Source organism: Ostrinia nubilalis, chromosome 6, assembly GCF_963855985.1.
Source record: "Ostrinia nubilalis chromosome 6, ilOstNubi1.1, whole genome shotgun sequence".
NCBI lineage: Eukaryota > Metazoa > Arthropoda > Insecta > Lepidoptera > Crambidae > Ostrinia > Ostrinia nubilalis.
Genome location: NC_087093.1, coordinates 16,865,446 through 16,887,958, shown reverse-complemented (window position 1 = coordinate 16,887,958; position 22,513 = coordinate 16,865,446). Strand labels below are relative to the sequence as shown.

Here is a 22,513-nt window from a genome sequence, read left to right as displayed (position 1 = left end):
AAACGACGGTGGCTGCGGTGCGTCGAATACGTTTAATCGATACATAAATACGACAGTTATTATCATTAAAAAATATTACAAATTAAAAATAGGAATAGAGGCCGAACGCGGACTACGCGTCCCGGAGCGGGTCCGAGTCCGGACTCCCGCGCTGGACTAGAAGCTTGATTCGCTCGTTGCGCGCCTGAATCTTACTCTGGAGCGACTTGACTCTCTCTCGACACTCCTGACAGAGGATATCGATCGACGTGTTAGTGCGAGGTGGGGGAAGAGAAGGAGAACAAAAAAAAAGAACGAAATAAATAATCTGTACGAGTGCGCGGCCTGTGAGTAATGTACAGTGATCCGTCGACAATAAACAAAACTAGAACGCTCGCTAGCCACCTACTGCTGGTGTCGGTGAGTTCGTGACGAGGAGTGAGGGGCTCACCTGTTGCTGCTGCTGGGCGCGCTCGGGCTCGCGCGGCGCGTAGTGCGGCTGCGCGGCGTGGCGCAGGAGCTGCTCGGCCTGCAGCAGCTGCGCCCGCAGGCGGCCCACGTCCGCGCAGTACGCCTCCACTTGTGCAAGCGCCGCCGCCAGCGCCGCCGTCTGCGCGCCCGTGCTGGCGCTCAGCGCGTCCAGCGACGCCGCCAGCGCGCGCGCGCTCGCCTCCACGCCCTCGGGCCCGCGCGACCCCGCCGCCACGCCGTCCGGCCCGAAGTGCACCTGCAACCGAGCCACGGTTAGCCTGCCGCCTTACGATAACGGCGCCCTCCCCGACCTGAAAATACTCACGTTCAGTTTCTCGACGGCGTACGAGATCTTTGTTTTTTGCGTGGAGATGTCGTTTATGAGCTTCTCCCGCAGGGCGAGGCGGTCGCGCAGGGGCTTCTTCGCGTTCTGCGGCATCTCGAGCGTCCGCGCGGTCGCCTCGAGCCAGTGGCCGGCGTCTTTCAGCTTCTTCTCACATCTCTCCCACTCCTCTGCGAGCTCCTGGAGCAGGCCGTTCTGCGAAAAGAAAAGGAAGTCAGCACGAATGCGCCTCTCGGATCGGGATCGATCGAGGTGGATATACTGACGGTCTTCGCGAGTCTCTTCTCGACGTCGACGGTGGCGTTCTCGGCCGCCTCGAGCCTCGATGGGAGGTCTCCCGGACTCGTTACGCGTTCGATTGCCTCTATTTCTTTGGCCATGTCCGCTAAGTTTTTGGCTTGCTGCTTGCAACTCTTGAGCGCGTTCTGAAAACAAAATTTTATTAGTGAATGAATCACCTAAGTCACAGCTTACCAGTGAGCCGGTGCCTTACCCCATATTCAGTCTGTTTCTGTTGCGCCTCCTGCAAGTCGGCCAATGGGAGTGGCCGCGCTAGGAATGCACGTTGTGTCTCGACCCAAAGCAGGACTTTCTCTAGTAGCGCGAGGAAGCGAGCCACGGCGTCGCAGGCGTCCTCGATGGCGGCCTGCCGCGCCTCCAGCTCGCTGCACACGGCCGCGAACTGTTCCGTGAGCGCGGAGACAGTGGACTGCACCAGGTGCCTCTCGCCGGCGTCGCGGCTGCCTTCTACGATAGCGCGCGCGTTGCGCGTCAGACGCTCAACACGGTCGGCGACGTTTGGCACTTCAGATCTGGTCGCCACGAGGCGCTCTCTGTAGGGCTCCGGCGGCGATGTGCGATCTCGCGCGGTCAGCTCGGCTGCCTTGATCCACGCCTGGACGTCTTCGACGTCCGTGGCGTACTCGGAGCGAGCTGTGCGCGCACGCTTCCATTCCCTTTCCTTTTCTTCCATCGCCGCGGCCAACGCCTCCGAAGATAATTCCAAAGCTGACAACTCCTGCGCTACGTCAGCTGGCGCCGATCCGCCGTATTGCTTCCTGCTCTCCTCGGTGAAATTCTTGGTGCGCTCGACCAAATCGGATACTTCTTTGGTTAATGCGCGCACGCCTTCCGTTTCGTCCTCGCCGAATACGTAGAAAGTCTTGACTTTAGCAATGGAGACTTCGATCAACTGCCGGAGTTCGTCTATCTTCTCCGACACTCGGTCGAAATCAGAAACAATCTTGTCGATTTCCGCGAGCCTCGCCGCTATTGTCTGTCGCAATCTGCAATAGAAAGAAAAGCGTTAGAGCGTAGAGTTTGCGGCGTGTTGTGTGCAAGTGTGGAAGTCGGGGCGCACGCGTGAGGCAGAGCTGCCAAACTGCGACGAAAATAATCCGGCGCGGCGTGACGCGGCGCCGCGAGTCCGTGACGGCGCAAGGTCGCCGCGGCCAGTGGCGCGCCTGTACCTTTTCGTTCGTGCTCGTTCGCTTGCGGCGCTCCGCTCGCGGCGCCCGCCCGTCGCTCAATGAACCGTTCTCGATAGATTCGCTGGACGCATCTAATTTTAAATTCCACGTTCTAATGTTTGCACGGTGACATCAGACCGCAAGTTTTTTCGGTGCATATGCCGGCGAGTGTTTACGTTTTGCACACACGACTGACGGATGGCATTGCGCGGCGGGCGCGACCTTGTCTCGAGCACGCACTTACTTAACGCTGAACTTACGCGGTTATGAAGTTATAAAGTAATAATGAATCCTCCACGGAGCGGACGAGAGCCGATCGTGGGTATTGCGCAACATAAATGAATGACATGCGCTAATGTGCGGCAGGCATGGCCGGCCGGCGCCGCGAGTTCTGAGCTAAACGGCAAAGTAAACATTCGAAGGGATCGCTGCCAAAAACTACGCATTGTAAAGATACAAAGATCTTACAAAAGTTTGCAATCGTTGAATCCACCGAAATATATCTAAGTCCGTGACTCATCGGTCCGAGACACACGTAGGCACATTCACATTCGTATCACATAATTCAGCGAGATTATAAAACATGTGTGAGTTTCGCCGCTGGACCGCGACGCAGGCACGTCCCAGTTTCCTTATTTTGTGCAGAGGTGATGCAGAGCGTTTATCTTTCGAGCCCGACTTCGGGGCCGGCTTCGGGAGCGCCGCGGGGGCCCGGCGAAGCACGCGTGTCACCGGCGCGAGCTCGAAACACTGAGCGCGGCGCACTTTCGCACATTGCGTACTTTTCCGGTGTCCTTTTTGTGGAAAAATCTATAATTCGTAGACTTTAAGATGGCGTAAGTGCTAAGTATATCCCAGTGCGAAGCCGGGTTCCAGTGCAGACTGGGAGGCCCTGACCTATAAAGCGCGGAGCGCGCATGCGCGACCGGCTTGGAAATAGTGGTCTGCCAGTTTGAATAACGATTACACGTCCCCCGTGCCCTGCCGGTCGTCTGGGTCGCCTGCCGCATGAATTTCAGCCATATTTTGCGAGAGGCAAAGTTTATTTTTAAAATAATCGATAGCGCCGGTAGGGTGTTCTCGATGTTGTCAAGTCGATGCGCCGATTGATTATTTTGCTGAATAATGATATGGCGTCGGGTAGGTCGGAACTCGACCTATGTCTTTAGGGCTGAAGGGCTGTTACGTTTTACAGATCTTAAGGTTTTGTAAAATGTTCTATTAAAAATATTTTTAAAAATGCATTTTACATGCATTTTTTGCAACGAATCATTCTTGTAGCTAGATTACCTATTGTAGGTGAATTTTGTTCTGTGATATCTTTCAGGAGACATTAAAAGTTGTTTTATTTAATTAATTTTAAACTTTCGCGTTGCATTAAATAATGCGTTTACTTACGTAGTAATAGGTACATGGTAAAGAATAAAAATAATATATTATGTAGCATTATTATAATTTGATTTCACTGCACTCCTGTCTTTAATATATCCATAATTTTAAACCGCATTGTGATTGGCAGAAATAAATACCTTTATTAATTTACTGTAGGTATCTAATTAATTAATTCGATAAATAAATAGGTAAAGGTATTTTAGATAATGCGTGCCAGAGCAAGCCCAGTGAAATATTGGTATCTGCACACAATACGCCATTGCTGTTTCCTGCGGGGAACTCTATGACATCACCGCCCTCAAGTTGATTAACCGAAATAGATGCCCGCTAGAGATGTGCCGTCACTGGGAAAACAGACGCGGGAATTATCCCGGTAACTTTCATTAAAATTCCCACACGATAAGAAAGTTCTGGAAACAATACCAGCCCCCCTTAAATAATTTCTCAAACGTGACAGTTGTGATTCCGAAATCGCTTCGCCTCAGCGTTTTTTGGAATAGCGAATCGCTGCATAATGCTATGCAGAAATTAAAACTGTCGCGTCAGAAATATTACCGCCCTAAGATTTTTTCTGCAAATGTCACACCTCCAAAGGTGACACAATATTGGGTACTTTATTAAAGACCCCCGTCGGAGACATTAAATTACTTTAATATTTGTCCGTGGCTCTACATTTTGCCCCAGTAACATTTTGACTTCCAAACCGGTTTTGTAAAAATTGTTTCCCTACACGAGTGACATTTTTAAAGGCACGACTTCTTCAGCTAAATATATTTGTGCATCCTTATTCATGTTTGTAAAATTGTTCCCTAAAAGATTTATGAAGAAAAACCAGTTACAAAATATTGTATTTTAATTTGGATTAGATACTTGCATCAGGGTGCCACGTGTAAAAAAAGTAAATCCGCCAACTTACTGAGAAAAATATTATTTAATTTAATTGTGGTCTTGTCGGATGAATTATCACTTTGAGTTTCGTCGACATAAATTACTTTTTTAAGCTGAAACCCAATTATAGAGATTCGCCGGTCACGCTACACGCGTTCGCTTCCTAAAGTGTTTCCATGTAATTAACCGCAAAATCGTTCTCATTACTACAGAAATAAACCACTGGAATACACGTCCCAAGGCCAAGCGGAAACACATGAGTTTATTATGACCATTGTTTCATTTTTATTAGATATGCAGCCATAGAACTATTTGAAATAATTCGTCACCCCATTACGTAAGCCTGTGACATAGGAATAGGAATGAGGTACCTTAAAATTACACTTAAATTAAACTCTATCCCATTGTGTTACAGCGCAAATTCTTTCACCACAGATGTGACATCAACATCGAAAAAAATCAAATCTTATTTTCCGTTTGATATTTTTACCGATGATTTCACGATTGAAGCATGTACCAACGTCATGTTCCTAGAATAATGTCCTTTAAAATAAATGAGCGGACTCTTCGTTGGTGTCATGACAAATTGCTTTTTTTTATTCTTAAAACTTTATTTCCTGAATTTCGTAATAGCTTCGCACCTAATTCACTATACATAGAGTCGTGATATTATTCTGAAGTTAATTACACTCATTCACACAGTGCAGTAAGGTTCGAGAAAAGAGTTTCTTTTTTCCATTTCCCACGTCTCCAAGTTGGTGCACCGAACAAGTTGCCAATTAAGTCTCCGACGCCGCGGTAGACGCCGCCCTTGACCGCGCCATACGCGGCTGACACAACCAATTACTCGATGACTTCACTACTTCCACTCAAACGCACAATAACCCTTATCCTGAGCCCAACAAAGTCCAAAATACCATTCACCACAATCAAATTAATTCACCAGCCGTATAGGGAGTCTCCAAATTCGGCACGGCAATATGACCCTTACAAATCGGACTCTAAAGCCGGAATCAGCTTGTGAAATAAATGTTGCTCGTGAAGAATTTTTATGTTCGAAATAAAAATTTTGTCGTCGACGTGAACATTTTTGCTGGCTGGTTTCGAGTATTTCTGAACTCAAAAATTAAAAATAAACTAATTAACTCGGAAAAGCAACCGCTAACCAAGCTATGCACATCACTTGTCAATTTTTTCAGTGCCCCGCAAGTATTTTATCTCATATAACTCTGTATAATGTTATGTAACAACAAAAACCAGTAGAACAGATAACAATGAAGACTCGTCGACATACATCCGAAGTTCCAAGGCTGAGTTTGGTTTACGATTGGTTCATAAAACAGAATAGTTTTGGAAGCCGAATTAGATTTGTTTTAAGAATTCGTCATTCTTGGCTCGTGATATTTTTCTTGCTGGTTTACATTGACTTGTCTTTAAATGATTTATACTATCCAGTCCGTTTAAATGATTTTTGTTTGGTATTTCGAATCGGCGGAAATACAGGCTGACGGCCAAATTTTATTGGCATGCGTATTTCCATCGATGACGAGGTGCGAACATTTCGGCGAGTTAGGTAATTTGGCGCCTTAATTTATCAGGTCAGTGGGTTTTCATTTTGTTGTGAAGGTGTCCGTCAATGCTGTCAGCTGGTTGACAGCTTGCCAGCCGTACATTAAGTCGAAAAGTCATCAGAAAATCGTTGAAAGTGAAATATTTGCGCGCACATTCTAAGCTGAAATGTTTTGAATGCAAATGTGACCGTCTAGCCATTGGCTACGCTCAATTAAATCGAGAAATCGAGATAGTATCTGTCCGGTTAAAACTAAAACACGTGACGTCAATGTTATGGCGACTGCGGGAGGGCTTCACTTTTGTTTTCGCTCGCTTCCGCCATGTTTTGGAAGCGATCCCATATCATCTTCGGTGTCTTATTGTATTGCCAGTAGGTCAGAGCCATTTCCGTATTCCGTAAACCGGTTTCGTTTAACTCAAGAAAAGTGAACGTTATACCTATCATTCGTAAAATTAAATATTGAATCAGTAAATATAAAACTTAGCCGATCGAACTAACGCGCTAAAAGTTCACATCACGCAAATATTTCGCGGAAGGTATCCTGCTAAAAGTCACACAGAAATGTACACAATCAGATTAACACCAAGTAATCGGCACTTACTTTTCATATGCTTCCACGAGTTCCTTGACAGTGGCGTCCGTGTCTTCTGCAGCCTGTCCAGAGTGGCTCTTCAGGAAGGCCACAATGAAATCGGCGTGTTCCAGAAGTTCGTCCTTGGACTCTTCCAGGCTTTCCACATCGCTCTGCAGCTCCTGTTCAAAACAAAACACGCTCGATTCTTGTAATTTCACAATTAAGAAGGCGCCACATTGATAAGATATCGTTTGATACGATAGTGTATCTGTGACATGTGCTTATGAGTTGCACTTTTGCATAGCAAATACCACAAATTGGTTGAAAATTGGACGCTTATCACATGTTGATAAACAATGAAACTGAAATACAGCAAGAATATTAAAAGTATACCTAAATTAGTTCACACAAATATGGTAAATTAAAACGGTAAAGTTTTCAAAAATGGCAGTACAAGAAACCTGAAACAGAATTCCTGAAAATTGTAAACAACCCTGTTTTAGGAACAAACTTTCATCAATCTCCTGCAATTTGATCAAAACAGAAACGTAAACATAAATGAAGACTGTAAACCTGCAACCATAAATACCTGCAAAGCATGTCTGGAGTCGAGTGCCTTCCTCCTAGTGCTGGGGGTAGCGTCAAGCTGCCTTAAGCGGTCGGAGGCGGCGGTGATGCCGGCGGCCAGGCTCCTCTGCACGTCCAGGAGCTGGCTCCAGCGTTGTAGCTGGTGCTCGGCGATGGCCGCGCGTTTGGCAAGACCTGATGCCAAGTTGAAGATGTTAATCGCAAAGAAAATCTTAGTGAAGCTGTCATATTGAATTTTGGTCTGGAAGAACTAAGAAGTTATTGATTGATACACTTGATTGTTTTTATTGCAAACTTACTGCAGTACCTACGACACTTAAATTTTTCATGCAAGATGAATACATAACTTATTTTAATTGCGTGCATACTGATAAAAGACAGTGTGGCCTAAACCATAAAGTTGATAAATTAATGTTGTTATCAATTTCATGATAAAATAACATTCCTGGAACTTTACAGAGGGCCAGGCTTATAAAAGCCAAAATAAAGGCTGTTTAAGAGTTTCTGGGAAGACAATGAGACAAAGGAGGGAAAGGTACCGTATACCCGATTAGGGCAAGAAAAAAAATTCTGAATGTAGAGTACCATCTCACTAATTTGAGGATTGAATAGTTCAAATGCGGTATCTAGCTGCCTAGACCAACTGATTCTCTCGCTCCACCTTTCGACTAGTACTGGAGATGTACCAACCTTCCGAAGCAACGTTCCATCTGTCAGCTAGCTCCCTGGTCTTCTGCTCGACCCTCTCCCCGCTGGCCGCGTCGGCGGCGCTGCCGAGTTCGCGCGCCCGCTCTCGGAGCACGTCCAAGAGCGGCTGCTGGTTCTGGTGGAAGAAAGAGAAACATGTATATGTTACGGTTAATGTGATAAATTGAAAATTATGAATAATAACCGGTTATTATGAATAATTACCGACAGTGGCGGTAAAAGTGATAAATGAATAACATTTAACAGTGATTATTTAATAATTCAACCTTAGTACTAACAAATATCATATAATTACCTGTTTAAAAAAATAAAACCGACTTCAAATGCGTGAACACAAAAAAAACTAAAAATTAAAAATATTGCGTATAAAAAAGTTCATCCCCAATTTTCCACCCTTAGGGGTGAAATATTTTCTTCAAATTCGCATGAAACCACCCTTTTGATAATACCTATTCAACAAAAAAATAATCGTTCAAATTGATTTATAATCGGCGGAGATATTGCGTATAAAAAAGTTCATCCCCAATTTTCCACCCTTGGGGGTTGTTTTTTCTATTATTAAATTTAAATGGGACCACCCTTGAGGTATTACCTATACGCCGAAAAAAGATTTGTTCAAATCGGTTCATAATTGGCGGAGTTATCGCGTAACAAACATAGAAAAAAAAAAAACATACGGGTCGAATTGAGAACCTCCTCCTTTTTTGAAGTCGGTTGAAAAGAGAACAACATCTTGTGTACGTGCTCTTGTACAGCCAAAATTTTTGAACGTTTTGATATCATTTATTAATATAATTTGACATAATGAGTTTGGAATGTTTCTTGCATAATATTACTTTTCCATGATGCCCATAACATAATGTTTTGTTTTAAGTGAAAAATAGGTTAAGGTGCGGCGAGGGTGGCCCTTGGGCCACCCCTAAGCCGCCTATTTAGTTTTATACACACATAAATGACCTCATATTAATCACATTTACCAAATCATGAGGTAATTATTCATAATAACCGGCGATTATTCATAATTTTCACATTTATCACATTAACCGTAACATATACATATTTTCACTACAATCTAAAAGAAAAGACCACAATTTATTAGAGCCTTCTCAACTAGCTTAGCCAACATGGGAAGTAAAGATCAAAATAGAGGCCAGTTAGCAGGGAATCGTGCTCCTGCAGTGGAGACTGATGTGATGAATTATGAGAGTAACAACAGATTGTAAGAGACTGGGGCCTGAAATGGAACAGGTCTGGAAACAAGGAAAAAGTGTACAAGAATTGAGATAAGCCTGTTTTTTTAAATAGAGATTCAAGCACAGCTATTCAAGTTGCAATTGATGTTTGAGCATCGCTTGAAAAACTTGCACATCAACCCAGTCAATTTGTTTGCGATTTCAACATAATAATTCATATTAGTATTACAAGAGCAAATTATTATTGCAAATATGTAATTGATAAAGTACCATTGCTTCAGGGTCAAGAATTTTTGACTTAATGCGAAGGTTGCGAGACAAGTTAACATTGAGGTTTTGGCATCCTTTCCACAATTTCCTCCTTGCTTTACATACTCGTGGAAAGGTCACGGGACTACATCGATACTTTATTTTACATATATGATTTCATCGTTACGGACCCTGATTATTAAGTCATCGACAATGTCAGCACAGAATATTGATGGAAGTAGAATTAATTTCTTAATTTTTAATGTAAGTGGGAGGTTTTAGATATTTAATAATTTAAACTTCTCGTAGAGGATTTTTTTGTAATGGAGTAATAAAAATAAATCTACTTAATGGCAGTTCTAAGTTCTAACGTCTAAAATGTCCCCTCATAATGTAACTTAGCATGCTGACGTTAAGTTACTACTAGCTCGTTCGCCGTGACCTTGATACTGAACTAGCGATGGTAATGCTATGAAGTCATCATTCAGACTCAAGCGGAACTCACGAGACGATGGGGTTTTGACAATTTAAACTTATTACACAAGAGCAAACACATTTGTAGTGGAATCACGGAGTCGTTTTTGATGAGTGACGTACGTGAGACCCGTTTGTACCTATTTTAGTAGCGTAGACCGACTCTACATTTTTCAATTTTGTTTTTGTTATGAGTACCTATTTATCTTTTGGCAATATTCTTAAGAAAATTAGTTGTTAGCCTCTTACGACTTCTTCTTCTTACGTCTGATTTTTCTCACCGATTAAAATTACAATCAAAAGTTTTCCCAGTGTTTCTAAGTGCCTATTAGATTTCATCAAAATGCAATTGCTGGCAGTGTTTACAATGTTATCAGCGCCATAAACCGGCGACTGATAGCACCCTGATAACTGTAGATTGCAGATTATTTTCACTCCAGTATTTGTATGTTATGCCAATATTTCAGGCGCGGTATATTTGAGATCGAACACATACATTTATTGTTGATGGTTGCTACTGATGATAACAACTTTTAATTGAAACTAATGTTATTTAATGCGCATTAATTACATAGTCATTGTCATTTATTTTATTATATTTCAGTTTTTTGGAGTAAGTAAATACATAATAATATAAAGTTCTTCTAGTAAACATGTTGGCATATTTTTTAACCTTGAAAAAGGTATCGTCATGTTAATTGAGTCAGGACTCTGTTATTGTTATTGATTCAAGTATTCTATTTATACTAACTGAATTATTAGTGATGCACTTTTTCTGGTCAATCAGTACTTAGTGAGAGTGACCAGTATTTTACTGGGTATCTTTTTTAAATCGATTGCGTGTTTATAGTCTGCTAGTTGCTCGTTTTACTAGTTCGTTAAGTGCGATTTTATAAAGTTTTCTTTCGTGCTCTGAGGCCGTTTGTCGATGAACACTGTGCAACATTCAGCCTCCCGGTGTATCGTCGTGACTAACTGGCTTTAAGACCAAAATGGCGACCAATAAACCGAAAACATTCAGCGAAAAAATAGGTTACGATTGAAAAGCGTTCGTGACTGCAGAGAGGCGCGGGCGCACGCGATTTGATGTTTTGGAGTAGTAAATTAAATCTGCACTTTTTACTCCTTATGTTGTCAATTAAGTTTAAAATCAAATACAACATAAGAAATCGTAAATAAAAGCGGTACTGTTTATTTTTGAATTAAGTGCACCCAACTATGTCGATGTTTGTGTGTTTTTCTATTGCTCTCAGAATTATTGCACAACAAAATATTATTTTTTCACTTGTTTTTTGAGCTTCGCTTTCGTTACTAACCGAATGAAATTAGTATTCAATAGGTACAATTGTTATTGTTTTCCTGAATCCTACATTCATTTAAATAAATAGTATGGGAAACCCAAAAACTTTGAGGTTTACATTTAGAGGAAAACAAAAATAAACCGACATTTAAACGATAAAGTATATCTGACAAAGCATCGGTCCTTTAGATAAAAAGACACCGGTAAACTGAATCCAAAAACACCGTTCACCAAACCGAGCGAACTTTTTGTGAAAACGATTTCGGATCCGCACTCACCTTCCTCTTTCGCGGAATGGTTACTGTTCAACTAAAACTAAATAAACAAACAAACTATACTAAAAGTAAATTAGGAAAAATTAATAAATCTAAGTGGTCACGTGGATTCCGCACTTGTACAATAATAGATGAAAATAAATAAACAGGTTGGTACGTTCGGTGCTCATTGCGTTGGTCTCCTGCGAGGGACGGTACGCGAGTGCGCGGGCGCACCGAGCGTGACATCACCAGTTAAGGCGAACCACTCGCGGGTGCCGAGTGATAATAAACATGATACCAATTTGCCGGTTAGGAGTTAATGGGCTGCTGATTCATGAAACGAGAGAGGCAATGGTTTGAGGGCAGTCATTTCAATGACAGACGTACCCTCCAAAGTTAATCCTGACAGTAGAATCGTTCGTAAACACTTGGGGTTATATCTATTAACTTTATAAAGTACCTATTCTATGCAATGGCCGTTTGTTGAAAGAAATTAGGTTACTTCAATCCTAAAAACGTACCAAAAAGAAATAAACATTGCAATTATTTTTACTGACTTCTCTACATGGTCGTTGAATCGACTGTCTACAAAGACAAACCATTAATCTATTTCTCAACTAATCGTGATATTCTAAAAAGCTCTCTTGTACTTGGAATTAAGTAGATAAAGCAAAGGAATCCTTATTTATTTTTAGAATATCATTAACATTCTAATTTAGCGTTTATGTCATAATTATTTTTATTATAACATTAGTTACCTATGTTATTAAAATAATTTGTTGCATGAATCGATTATGCACGTAATACCGGGTTAAATAAATAACGATGCATTGACCTAATTGATTTCATACTTGTCGGACAACTTGGAAATGAAACTTTTACTTTGTAACAATTTGAGTAAATTATCCGAGTCAATGACCGTTAAATGTTATTGCTAGATTAAACAGAATTATCCTGCTTTCGTTAAACTTAACCGAATACATTATGCTAAAGTAGTAGCGAGTTGCTTTGAATTTCAAATTGTGACGTCACTCGTCGAATTTGTCGATTCACAGCATGAATATGGAAATACAGGGACGATATTCGGTATAATAATGGGTTTATTGTCTCCACACAAGAATTTAATAGCTGTGACAAAAAAGGTAATTTCAATATGAGTACCATCTTTATAAATACCTCAATCATACGTAAACATATACACAACCTGAGTAAGTAAGTATCTAACATCAGATTTTGGAGGAAATATTTTTAGTACAGTCGGGAACTGTCCCCTAAGCCTATTTGAAATTATATTAAATTATGTGTGGAACTATGGATCTGTTTGCTTACAAGCCGATGTAATCTAGGAAAGGGCTCTACGCTGAAATAACTAGGTTCTCATTGGTGAGATCTTTATTTATTTAAGCCATTAACGATCTTCTTCAGATTTTCTAAAAAAATTAAACTTCCAAGGTGCAGTAGGCACAGTCGCCAACAAGTCAGATACAAATTATAAGCTATTACAACAACTGATGATGCCAAATTATTTAGCGTTGTTAATACCAATAAAAATTACGAACGTACGAACTGTGATGTCATCTTAAGAATTCCTCTAAATACTAATAAATTAGTAATTAATCACATCGCGATTAAAAAACTGCGGAGGCGTCACCTTAACCAGTCTGCGGGTGCGTTAACCTAGTAAGGATATGCGCTAAAATAGACTGAACAATTGCCTAGCTAGGTGCACTGAAGGTCGCCGCTTTTCAAGACGATTTTTATTGTAAAAAGTATATTAAAACTCTACATTACGCATGTACGAACTGGTTAAAATTGGTACCTGTAATTAATAGGTAGTTTGATGCTATTGACTAAGTATTGGAACGAATTTCACTGTAATCTTTTTAATTATTAATATTTTCTAGCGTTAAGGATTCGCATCTCAAACTATCGATTGATACAAGTTATTTAAAATATTTTTAATATTTATAGATTATAGTGAAAAACCACGTTTTGTAATATTAAATAAAAATTTTTTTTTAGTTAATTGCCCTTAAATGACGTAGTAATATTATGACATCATTATAATTATTGGTCGCGATGATAACAACAGATATCTAAAGATATTAAATCCCTCTTAGGGTTCCGTAAAAATTTGATAAACGGAACTAACGTATGACTGGCAATGTGATGTGACAGAACAGACAAGTTTTAAAGCGAGGTTTAGACTAGCAATAAAACTTGCAGAAGTTGACTTCCGCAAGCTGTCACCACTGTGTAAATCTTGCAGAAGTTGGCTTGTCACAGATTTACACTGCGGTGACAGCTTGCGGAAGACAACTTCCGCAAGTTTTATTGCAAGTCTAAACCTCGCTTTAGGGATAAGTTTATTCATAACTATGGAACAACATAGCTTTCATTTTAGTACAATAATTTCTAAATCCTTTTTTGAAATGGACGGAAACCTATGCACGTTAATATTAATTCGGACTTGGTCAGTTTTTTATCAATAAGTAGAATGGTATTTATGAATGTTCAGTTATATTAATTTACCTTGACTCAATGAATCGTGATATTTTTTTTATTCCAATTGTAAATAGACGTTTAGAGTTTTTCTTTATTTTCATACTTTATGTAGAGATCATAATATTGAACTCTATCAATATATCTTGCTTTTTTGATGATTTTTTTACCTATCAATAAAAAATAGATTATAGGCTTTTGGAGAGTAAGTAAATAAAGTATTTTTGATCACATATTGCGTGTTAAGAACTGTGAAGAAGTGAAAGACCTAAAGGCTACAGAGTGGAACCTCGGGCAGAAACTAGTTTCTTAATGATAGCTAAACAATGCATTTGTATAGCTTTACTTATAATAAAATTTGCATGAAACATACTCATAATACAAAGCTACATGAAAATACACTTCTCAGAAAGAAAGTTACAACTTTTGTCCATGTTAAGTGTTTTTCTCTAACTTTCTTGAATATCATGTTGGCGATACATGTTTATAATAACGTACAGTTAACTAGATACGCACTGATTTTAAATTATGATTCTGTATGGAGCAATTAATTCAACGCATATACGGTATTATTTTTCTTGATACTTGAAAGTTAATTTAAAACTCGCCGTTAATCGACTAAAGATGTAATTAACATAGGTACTTGCATGAGCTTTAATCTAAAAAAATCATTAAGATAATAATTCAGAAACCAGTTTTTAGAAATGAAAAATAATTTCTCGTGATTAAATAATACCAACCTGGAGGCTGGTTTACGTAGTTGGCTACAACTCTGTGATTGCGGGTTCAGATTCCGCGAGGGATAAATGTGTTTATGTGTTTTTGTTATCAATAAGTTTTGCCTAATTACCTGTCTTTTTCGTCTTAATCGTTAATACGATTGTCTTGCATTTGCTAATACATGTGTGATCAATTTTTATCTACTTATTCAATTACAGCTAAATGCAAATTTTGTTTACGTTTCTCTAATGCAGGCGTAACGGCCTCATGGATAAGTAGAACGGCTAGAGATTATTTTCTGGACTAATATTCATTAATAATTTCGTGGGACATTCAGAGACGTTAAACTACCAATCTGCTAAACACAATTTTGCTTGAAAACGTCATCATTAAAATATAAAATAAAAATGCAACAAAAGTCACTCTAACTACTACTCACCTCTAAATCATTCTTCGCGCGGTTCAAGTTCTCCAGGTGGACCCTGAGCTCGTCGACGGTCGTGACGGCTTCATCCTCGATGTCGTTCTTGTCCAGGATCGCCTTGATCTTCTCCACCAGCTGGCAGAAGTCCTTCCAGATCTCCAGGTCCTGCTCCAGCTGCGCTTGTCTCGACTTCGCGGAATTCAAAGTGTTCTTCAGAAGTTGGTTGTGTTTCTGGTGGTCTTTAGACAACTCTTCCTGCTCGGGTGTCGCAAGAGACGGCCAGATCTTATCAACGATGTCCTGCATACGTTTCCCGACCAAATCCTTCATTTCTGGCTCAGAAGTGTTGAAGAATGACTTGTGTTCCTCAAGATCTGCCTCGATATTTTCAAAGTCTGTTCCGTTCTTGCCCATGTCGAGGCGAATATTCGCTTCGTTCACCCAGATGTTTAATTTTTCGACTAACTGTAAGTACTGCTGTCGGTTCTTCTTGTTATCTTGCAGGTATTTTTCCCTGTTAGCCAGTTCAGCGGGCAGTGACGTCTTCAGAGAGTTGCCTTCAGATACCATTTCCAGCAACGATCCAGGAATGCCGTCGTCATTCTTGATAATATCTGTGATCTTAGTGAACTTGTCTAAGCAAGCTTGCATGTTCTTAGCTAGCGTAGCATGTTCTACAAGCTTCTTGTCGACACTCGCAACGTCTCTATTAAGAAGTGGTCGCGAATGCACAGCGGACTCACTGTCGTGAAGTTGTTGCAGTATTTCAGCCAGATCTGAAGCCAGTTTCTTATGTTCCGCTGCAGCTCTTTCATGTTCTTGCCGTTTTGATTCCACGGTCCTTCTCAGAGTTAGAAGCTGTTGTTTCAATGACTGGAGTAGTTCTGTTATGTTATTCCTATCGATCACAGTACCTTCGGCGGCAATTTGTTGACCCTTGTCTGTAGCCGTGGCCAACAAAGCCTCACAGCCTTGAATTTTAAGTATGATGTCATCGTACCGCTTAATTTTCTCGTCAAGTGTATCATTTGATTTCTCAATTTCAGCTGTAAGGTCAGTGTACTTAGCAATGAACTCTTCAATTTCTTTAACAAGAGCAAAGAATTGTTCACGCAGTAGCAACAGTTGTTTCAATTTAGATATCTGATCTTCAATAGTGTCCATTAAATCGTCTTGTTGTGTAAGAATATCTTGTAGATCATGTAGATTTCCACCTTGTAATTCTTTGAGCATAGCTTTGTTCTTTTTGAGATCAGCAAGTATTGATTCATACGCTTGAATAATAGGAATCACATCTTCTACTTTGCTTCCAATAGGTTTATTAAGAGCTTTGAGTTTGTTCTGAATTTCATTGAGGAATTCGAGTGCAGCAGCAATCTTAGCAGCTGCGTCTTTGTACTCCTTGATATGTTTAAGTAAGATGTTCTTCTTGTCATTGATGATGGCGTTGATTCTTGCAAACTTATCTGAGAGTATGTTGACTTGTTCCTTAAGTTGTAGTTTGTTAGAGTCTGATAATGTCTCCATAATATCTTTTGATTTGTCTTTGATTTTCGATATGTTCTTATCGACATCTACTGCCTCCTTACTTAGTTTCTCAAACTTGGCTAGCTGTTCTTCTAATAATTGTAGACTTGTAGTTCTAAGTTCAGGAGTAGCAGCAACTTCAGCTTCATTGAGCCAGCTCTGACACTTAGCAACATCAGCCTCGAACTCATTTCTTCCTTGCAAAAGTTTGTTCAATGCCGACAATTTATCATCAATATCTACTTTAGCAGAAGTGTAGGTCTTGTTCAAATCTTCTAAAATAGCTTGTAGTTTAGTGCGATCTTCAGGTGAGCAGTCTTTGGATACTGCGTTACCTTGACGCATAACTTCAGCTAGAATGTCATTGTGGAAGTCTGAGAGTTCACCTTGGTGTTTCTTGTGTACGGCAATTTCTTTTTCTACCTTTGCAGCTTCCAATGGTACTGGTCCACCTAACTTTTTGATCTCTGCAAGTTTTGCTTTCAGCCAGTTCTTAGCTTTTTCGATATCATTTTCTAGTTTCTTCCTGTCCTCAGTACAGCCACCTAATCTTTCAATTTCCTGTTTGATCAAAGAAGCCAGTTGCTTTTGCTTAGATGCTAATTCAGATAGTTCAGACTCTAATTGCATTTGTTCCGATGGTTCCAGCTCAGCCTGAATGGTACTGACTTTCTTTTCTAACGAGTCAATGACAGTTTTCTTTCCATCGGTTTCTTTCAACAAGTTTGCAATCTGCTTCTGACGCTCTTTAGCTGACTTGCTGTCGTAGCTTAATGGTTCCGGGTGTAATATGTTGTCAATTTCTTTTTGCATCCATTCATTCTGTGCGTTGACTTCGCTCTTCGTTCCATCAATCGCTTTGTATGTGATTTCAAGCATGTGCAATTTACGTTGTATGCGTTTTGCGATGTCGTTATACCTTCGCTCCACGGATTTCATCTAAAAATAATACAAACGATTAGTTTATTATTTAATAGTAAGCTCTTTTTTATAATAATATGTTTTGGTAAGAAGAATAAAAATGATAATTTAATAATTACGAACCTGTTCCTCAACTTGCTGTGATTCTAAGTTGCTGACAATATTGATGACTTTAGAGCCGATGGTCTTGATGTTGTCGACCTTATCTTTGCCAGCCTGATCGAATTCAGCCGACAAGTCTTTCAGCGCACTCAACTTTTGAACACACGAGAGACCGGAGCCCTTGTCAGCTAGACTCATCTTCTTTAGAACAGAGTCAAACCAATCGTGGATTTCTTGACACTTGTGTCTGTAGTCATCAATGATTGCTTGGTTGCCCTTTTCTCTTTCAATAGCTTTGACAATGTTCACTTCCAAGTTATCTAATTCTTCTTCGAGATTGATTTCGTCTTCTAGCCCTAAAAAGTATTATCAATTTAGAGTTATGTTGTTAGGTTACCTTAAAATCAAAATCTAGTTCTAACAGCACATAAACATACCTTCTGTAGGAATTTCAGTCAGCAACCTGTTCCTCTTCTCTCCCAAGGAGACCAGTGCGTCGCTCATGGCAGCCATGTCTTGCTTGGCTGCCTCGGGCCTCAGCTTGGACGGGTTGGCGAGCCAGTCGCGGGCCAGCGCGTTGTGCACATTTATCCATTCTTGGATCTCGTCCACTTGCTTCATAGCTTCTTCCATTCCGTGCACTGCATCACCCAGCGTTTCCAAGTGGCTTTGTACCTGAATATTCACACTTTTTATTAATCTATCACCAATACGATATAACTTCGTCACGGTTTTTCTCGACATCACATGTCGCACACTCATTTTTTGTACAGATTGTATTTACAGATTAATAATTTTAGAAATCAAACTGTTCGTGAAAGAGTCCAAACCACAAATGCAAACCGAATGCAGTGCGAGCGTTTTTAGTGTTCGTGAAATTAATAAACAACTAAGTTGCTGTTTTAAGTATCTCGTAGGATTATCTTTAAGCAAGCGAAAGCCTTACCCTTTGTTCGAAAGCCGTTAGCTTTTCGTTGAACTCTGGTGTCTCCAGGTTCTTAAGAATTTCGTGGATGCGCGGCGCGCTGCCGACATCGCTAACTCGCTTCTAGAACACACCATGCACCATACAACACACGGGCAACAACACACAGTGCTAGTTATTGTACATGTACACACAGCCTTAAAAAGATATTATTTACCTTTTATATTTTTAAATATCGTTTTGAGACTGCATGTTGTGCAAAATTGGATGAACGAGCACCTAACAGAAGATTATTTTGTCAAATTGAACAACAGACTATTTTGTCTCGTCCGATCCAAGAACACTTTATGTTAATTGTTTGTTAATGGTTATCATTGTGTTTCAAATTCATACATTATCATACATTGTCACTATAATTTCTTGAATGGCGTGCATTTCGTGATAATGAGTGAATCACACAGAACAGTGAAGTGCCTATTTCTCGTACAAACAAAGTGACATTCATGCTGAGTCAAGACGATTCTTTTTAAATATCTTGTAATTGTTACTTTTATGGTTTAATGAGCAATATGTTTTGTTTGTTTGTTTAATATTAATCATCTTGAATCAGCGGTAGTACCAGGTGCACAAAAATACATTGCCAACGACGAAGCCTTTACATTAATCTTTATTTACTAACTACACTAGTTTCTCTATCTACAACTTCATCAAACTAACTTGTACGTAAATCAATGTCTTACTTCAGGCACTTTATAACTCGTTGGTTTTGTTCTTTTTGTCGACCTGGCAAACTAGAACCTTTATAAATTAATTAAATCTAAATTGAACACTTTACGAACAACACTCATGTTTCTTAAGGCACAGTTATAACATGCGCTAGATAGTACGATAGTAATTAAAATTTATCTATGGTGATGTTGAAACCACCTCTACAATTATAATTTATTCTTATTTAAGGACTGTTATTTCTAATAAATAATTAATTATCCTACTTATTAACGAGTCTATTTCGCAATGCGATATCCGTACTTTTGGCTTAGTCTATCACGCTCGTAGCATCTAGGCTGAGAAGGACAGAAGCAATTAAACACGTTACCACTCCTTTGCGTCGCGCAGTCGGGTAAAATGATGGCGACGGTAGTGTCTAAACTTTTACTGAATAATAACGGTGACTTAAGAACATCGATTTAGATTTGTGTAAATATTCACGTTTATTACGAGGTTTGGTAATTCACCGTCGATATCACCATCCCAACTAATATTATAAATGCGAAAGTAACTCTGTCTGTCTGTCTGTCTGTTACGCTTTCCCGCTTAAACCTCGCAACCGATTTTGATGAAATTTGGCATAGAGATAGTTTGAGTCCCGGGAAAGAACATAGGATAGTTTTTATCCCGGTTTTTGAAACAGGGACGCGCGCGATAAAGTTTTTCTGTGACAGACAAAATTCCACGCGGGCGAAGCCGCGGGCGGAAAGCTAGTACGAAATAAACTCGTTCTCATTGCTCTTTCACTTATTAATAAAAACAAAAAAATCCAGCACACAGTTAGAAGGAGGTCAGAACATCCGAAGCGAGGATCTTAGCGGAGGCGTTGAGTACCTGGTCTATGAGGTCTTCGAGGCGCGCGCGCACGTGAAGTTCGCGCGGCGGGATCGGAAGCGGCGCGGAGTCGGCGGGCGATGACGGCCGCGACACCGACGCGGCGGCCGCCGAGCACGCCGCAACGGCCGCCGACAGCCGACTCTTTTCCGTTTGGAGACGGTTGTGCAGAGCCTATGGATGAAGTAGGTAAGTTACACGCAATAAAAACTGAGGTGGAATTGTGTAAGTAAAGCAATCGTTATCATTTTGACAGTTCATAACGTACGAATATTCTGTCAAACGTTTTGTTTAACTGACTTTATCGTACGTTATGAACTGTCAAATGATTACGATTGCTTTACACAATTCCACCTCTGATGTTGTATTGCTAAAATTAAAAAGAACACGGTCTCAAACGTAAAGATTGAGTAGCTTTGTCACATTAATTCCAAAAATATCAACTATTTCAACTGTCGATTTGCTTTTTTGTATAATCGAGAAAACAAAGACCTTAAAGTAGGTAACTGCTTCTGAAATGGTTTCGTAAATAATAAAATAGGCAACTTACCCTCGCTTTGTCCAGAAGCTCACGACCGTGCGACAGGCCGTCGACCGGTACATCAAGCTCGGTGATAGCAGGCTCGCACTCATCTAAGTTGTTCAAAATGCTTTCAAGAGTGTCTTCGTATTCCTTGAATTTGGCAAGCCCCTCGCGTAGCCGGCGTTCGATCTGCAGCGCCGTGGCTAACAGAGACTTGTGACTGTCGTTGACGTTCTTCAACTGTTTTCCTACAGTGTCCTTGATTGATGGCGCCGTTGCTTGGTACCTCTCAATCTGCGCTTTACCCTTAGCTTCCAGGTCGTCAAGAGTGGACCTGTACTTCTGAATGTCGTCTAACAAAACAGCGTGCTGAGCCAACTGCTCTTCTGTTTGCTCCCTGTTGGAAATGTACAGGGAATTATGAGCCATAAGTTGGAATGAAATCTGTAACAGCCATTTTTCAGTGTCTTGTAGCGATTGGTGGTATTGATTGTAGTCTTTGATATCAGACTCGAGTTCAGCTTTCTTTGCTGCGCACTTAGCGCGTAATGCATTGCATTTTTTCTCGATTTCTGTAACAGATTCTTTGACTGCAGGCTTCTTTGCCCAGCTACTCAGTTCAGCGGCTTCACTCTTTAGCCTTTCTAGCTCTGGTTTCTTATTGTCGATTTCATCTTCTATGTGCTTGTATTTTTCTAATAAAGTCTTCATTTCACCAAGCTCGCCACTAGTAGGAGGAACTTTATCCAAGTTCTGTTCAGTATCCTTAATCCATTGGTTCATTTTATTCTTAGATTCTTCAAAGTCTTCCCATTTTCCAATAGCAGCCTTCAGTTGTACTGTAATGGAATTCAAGTCAATCTTAAGTTGGTCCCAGCTCTCCTGCAAAAGCTTAACGTCATTTCGTAAACCATCTTGTTCTTCAGGGGGAGTGTTGTTCAGAGCTTTCTTGAATGCCTCTTGAAGGACGACGAGCAAGTGATGTCCTTCAGTCATTCTGTTGCTTACAAGCTTGATGGTTTCAAGCTTATCCTTTGTGGTATCAATGTCACCTACTCCTATCGAATCTTGAACTGTTCCGTGAGCTGTTTCTAGCCATTTCTGTAGATCTTCCTTGGCCTTAATGAATTCTGTATGATCAGATAGGTTCTTTTCTCCGTTAGAAACAAAGCCTTGTATCTTAGTCAGGAGAGTCGTGTATTCAGTTTGCAAAGTGACTGTCTTATCGCGGACCCATGCACAGGCGCTCAACTCCATTAAGTTCTCACACCTATCGTTAAGCTCTTCCAAAACATGTTTGTTTCTAAGAGCTTCTGCCAAAAGTTCGCGACACTTATCGAGATGCTCAGGTGTGATTTTGTCTACTTTCTGTACTCCTTTAAGCTTGTTATCGAAATCTTTGACCCATTTGCTCATCTTCTCAGATGTTTCCAGGAAATCTGACCAAGCGGACAGACACTTTTCTAGCAACTTCTTGGTGTCCTTGCAAATCTGTTGCAAGTTCTCCCACTCAATCTGCAACTGTTTGATTTCTTGATTGATGTTATCCTTTCCTTCATTACCAGTTGTTTTTAATACAGCTTCGCTATGTTGGATTGTTTTCTTCAGAAGAGCTTCTCCCTTAGGCAATGATTCAATAATTTTATTCACATTCTTTAGTTTCTTTTGAACTTCTTCTTTTTCTCCGTGAGAATCAGAGCATTGCTGGATTTCTATCTTGCAATTACGAACCCAATCATAGAAGTTGTCGTACGATTCTTTGTACTGTATGTGGGAATTAACGTATTCTTCGAGTTTCTGAAAAAATCC

General features: G+C 40.5%; 1 protein-coding gene across 1 annotated transcript in view; it reads right to left on the bottom strand.

Moving 5' to 3' along the window:
* Positions 1–13: 13 nt before the first annotated feature.
* LOC135072716 (muscle-specific protein 300 kDa) overlaps positions 14–22,513 on the bottom strand; it is a 46,249-nt gene continuing 23,749 nt past the window's right edge. Inside the window, exons 12-25 of the mRNA XM_063966743.1 lie at positions 20,732–22,501; positions 20,182–20,355; positions 18,601–18,702; positions 18,092–18,329; positions 17,676–18,010; positions 15,120–17,570; positions 7,968–8,100; positions 7,279–7,451; positions 6,717–6,868; positions 1,287–2,079; positions 1,060–1,218; positions 776–988; positions 431–706; positions 14–226 (exon numbers count right to left, since the gene is read on the bottom strand). Of these exons, the coding sequence (XP_063822813.1) occupies positions 113–226; positions 431–706; positions 776–988; positions 1,060–1,218; positions 1,287–2,079; positions 6,717–6,868; positions 7,279–7,451; positions 7,968–8,100; positions 15,120–17,570; positions 17,676–18,010; positions 18,092–18,329; positions 18,601–18,702; positions 20,182–20,355; positions 20,732–22,501 (7,083 nt within the window). The 3' untranslated portion in view covers positions 14–112. The remainder of the gene's footprint in view (positions 227–430; positions 707–775; positions 989–1,059; positions 1,219–1,286; positions 2,080–6,716; positions 6,869–7,278; positions 7,452–7,967; positions 8,101–15,119; positions 17,571–17,675; positions 18,011–18,091; positions 18,330–18,600; positions 18,703–20,181; positions 20,356–20,731; positions 22,502–22,513) is intronic.